General features: G+C 28.9%; 1 protein-coding gene across 1 annotated transcript in view; it reads right to left on the minus strand.

Moving 5' to 3' along the window:
• The window catches only part of LOC106459523 (CCR4-NOT transcription complex subunit 1-like), a 101,530-nt gene that overhangs the window by 69,841 nt on the left and 27,853 nt on the right, over nt 1-3,836 (minus strand). Inside the window, exons 9-12 of the mRNA XM_022386026.1 lie at nt 2,434-2,541; nt 1,852-2,022; nt 1,107-1,234; nt 631-763 (exon numbers count right to left, since the gene is read on the minus strand). Coding sequence (XP_022241734.1) covers nt 631-763; nt 1,107-1,234; nt 1,852-2,022; nt 2,434-2,541 — 540 coding nt within the window. The remainder of the gene's footprint in view (nt 1-630; nt 764-1,106; nt 1,235-1,851; nt 2,023-2,433; nt 2,542-3,836) is intronic.

Raw genomic sequence — 3,836 nt, forward strand, 5'->3', positions numbered from 1 at the left:
CAATAAAACAATAAAATTTAATTATATATAGATGTGTAATGTTACGAACTTAGAGCTATTTGGAATAAATGAATGTAGTTTCATGTTACAATTTGAAGTCATACTAAAAAAAAAGGTTAATTTAGGTTTATTTAGATTTTTTTTGGTGGTTACGAGGTCGGTCGAATTGCCCAATCCCGTTTTGAGATAGAGTAGATATAATAACAGATAAACTATAGGGATTTAGTGAAAATAAACGTTTGAAATGCATTTAGGAGGTTTTAGGGATTACACAAAGGAAATTTGAGATTTTTGATATGACAAAAGGTATTTTTAATTTTAACATGAAAATTACTTTGCACACGGACTATTCAAAACAAATACTCAATATGTTCATGGACAATACTTTATTTTATTAAAAATACTTCACTAACAAATATTACTTTTTGTATGTGAAAGACTTGTAATATTAACTGAAAGACTGCCAAATTTTGTAAAGATATACCCAATATATAGAGAGTTATAAGTATTAAATTCATATCAACTTTAAATGAGTACAAAAGGTCACGTGACTCAGTCAAATTAACCGATCCCGTGTTGAGAGTGTTAAAGTATTTATATTTTGTATAACTAAGTTGGTTAATGGCATACCGAAATCTGCAGAAGCCCCAGTACCAATATATCAGGACAATGCTGGACAGGGAACTTGAACAGTTCTTGCACTGGTCCACACTGGCTTACATCCGAGAGGTGAAGCAGTGTTTCTATCAAGTCTAGTGACTTCCTACAACACAGATGACCAAAACTTCAAAATTCTTATACATTATTTTTTACAAACATCCAATTTCATAATATCATGTAACAATAATCTTGTATAACATATGGCTTAAACAGCTTTCTAAAGTAAAGTTTAATTCGTCACATTTCTTAATTTAATTATACTTTCTTGATTTACTTTAAAAAAAAGTTTTTACAAATAATTAAGTCAAAAATCTGCTGCAAATTCATGCATTTAAAACAGTTTATATCTGTTAAGTATGTGCAGAAACCTGTAAACCAGATATGTCCTCAAAAATTTATTAGTTTATTTCTAAAATGAAAATACCTTAAAAAAAAAAGATCATTACCAATTAGAAATATCCCTGTTATCATCCTCTGGTGGTGCTTTTAAAATATCAGTTACAACAGTGTGACAGTTATAATCCAACAGGCACAATAAATCCGAGTTCTTTAAAATTTGTTGAAATAATGATAGCTACAAGAAAAAAAAAAGACAATAAGATCAATTACTTATGTGATAAATCTTTATGATAAAATTCTCATTACTATTCATTTACCATAACATGCAAAACTTGGTTGAATGTGTTCAACTATATTTAAATTGTAAGAAATTATGCAGCAGTTGCATGCACATAATCTTTTCTATGAGAAAAATACAACCCTGAAAACAAGCAAATTATTAACAACATATTTTAAGATGTACAAGTTAACATGCACACAAACACACACATACATATATAGATATATGTGTATAATAAAATTCAGTATTTATTTACTTAAGTGAGCATGCTACAATTTTCTATATATATTTTATACCCGCTATTACAATATCACTGTATATATATATATATATATATATTTTGAAAATTGTGTACAAATGATAAAATACTGTTGAATACTATTTGTTCATTCATCCAATAATGGAGAAATTAATATGCCAATCTCCAAATGTTTATCAAAACTTTCAGAATGACAAGCTGTAAAAAAAAAATCTTGCTTATCAAAGTTATGCATATAGCATATAATTTCACTAACACTTTGAAATAAAGTCATTCTAAAACTCTCAAATGTTTGAGCTTTTAAGACACATACTTGTCCTTCAGAATTCCTCCAGTGCCTATATATGTACTCAGATGGAAAAACCTCACGGTTTAATCCTCTAATCAATGAGTGCCACAAAAGTTTAAGTCCCTGTCTGTCTTTTAACAAAAAACCAGGATGGTCTAGTTCTTGCACCACTTCTTTCCAATTCAGAGATGGCACCTAAAATAAAATTAACAGCAGTGTTCAGTATTTAAGATATCATTAAAATTAAAAAGGTAAAAATGTAAAACCTGATGTTGTCTTTAGAGAAACATAGCTTTACATTTACTAAACATGAAATTTCTACCTTCCCAGAGATAATGATTATTTTAATTCTGTATATGTGTAAAGGCTTTCTAACAAACCAATCAATAGCTTCTTTGGAGTTTACTTATTGATTTTGTTATTTTACAAGTCACTGCTTTTACAATACCCATTTGAAAAAATATTCTTCCTTACTGTAAAAACTGTGACTTGTAAAAGAAAAAAAAATCAATACTTTTTTTATAATACATATCACACAATGCACTGTAACCTCAACCTGTAACCTTGTGTTTTTTTCTTTGGAAAAAAAGGAAGGTTCACACATACTAGTTCATGAAGAGCTTGGACAAAAACATCAACGCTCCATGTAGTGAAGTGGTTTCCATCATTCTTGTCCTTTGAATCATTCCACATAGACCCTCCTGAACCAAGACTCTGTAGTAGAAATAAGACGGGGTTTATACATCTGACCAAGAACAAAATTTGAGGACTTGAAAAGGGATTTCCAGAATGGAATTGTATTTTTCGAGGACCACAGAAACATCTTAATGTTACTATCTGATTCATAAGAAGCAAAATTATTTACTAAATAATATTAAATTTGCTTCATAGTTATGAACCTTAATGGGACCAGTGGTAACCTTTCAGTTGTTAAGTGCATATCAAGTTTAAATAAAAATAATATTTTGTAATGTATATTTAACATAATTTGCCAAATAAAAATTAAAAAAAAAAAGCTTCATCATCATTTTTATGCAGCTCCAAAAAGTCTCATTGTTAAATAAAGCTTTCACAATTGATTTTTTGTTTAGGATGTTTCTGCCCATCTCAAAGTATATAGGTATATATTTGTTGAAAAACTTTAAAATCTTGAGAATATAATTGTCCATGTCTTGTTTCTCAACTTATTTTCTTTTTCTGTTAAATGGTTTTATTACTATAGCCATTTATTACCAATACCAATATTTCATAACAAGGTCATTTACAAAAGAGTTGTGGAGACTCACTACTTTTGTATGCAAGTGAAAGCTGAAAAATTTTTAAATGTAAATTTTCCATGTAAACCACATTCTTGTAACTGCCTCAAACTTATTCTAACTCCATGCATGTCTAGTAGTTCTCCAGTTAGCATTACATCAATCATGATTTTTTATTAGTTTACTGCACATTTTAGGGCACTTATAGCTAGCACACAAACTGCACATATTAACAGAGCCATGCTGCTAACATTACTTGTTTTTCAAGAGAAAAGTACCTTAAATTCACAAACTTAAACTATTACTATACTGAAACCAACAGGTTTCAAACTAAATGTTTAAGATGAACTTATAATGTGTAATACACATAACTTAGGCAACACATCCCCTTCCCCTCCCCTTTTGAAAATGTACAACTTTCCAAGCCTGGAAAATGAAAATTCATAATTCCATGACATTCCAAAATCCATACAAACCTTGGTATGAATATTCTAGTTCTTAATATTTCAATTTTTTGTATTAAAAAAAATAATACTGTTGCACACCTTTTCAAAGCACTTACTTGTAACATAACATTACTAAAGGCCTAATATAGATAGAAATTTATTTAGAAAACTTTGCAAATATATTTTCAATTGAAAATCACAATATTTATATAGGACTGATAAAGTAAAAAACCAAAAATACTTTAAATCACCAAAAGGACAAGGAGAGCATACACTTTCAATACAGGCCCAGTCAATTTGACTAACC

Source organism: Limulus polyphemus, unplaced genomic scaffold, assembly GCF_000517525.1.
Source record: "Limulus polyphemus unplaced genomic scaffold, Limulus_polyphemus-2.1.2 Scaffold622, whole genome shotgun sequence".
NCBI lineage: Eukaryota > Metazoa > Arthropoda > Merostomata > Xiphosura > Limulidae > Limulus > Limulus polyphemus.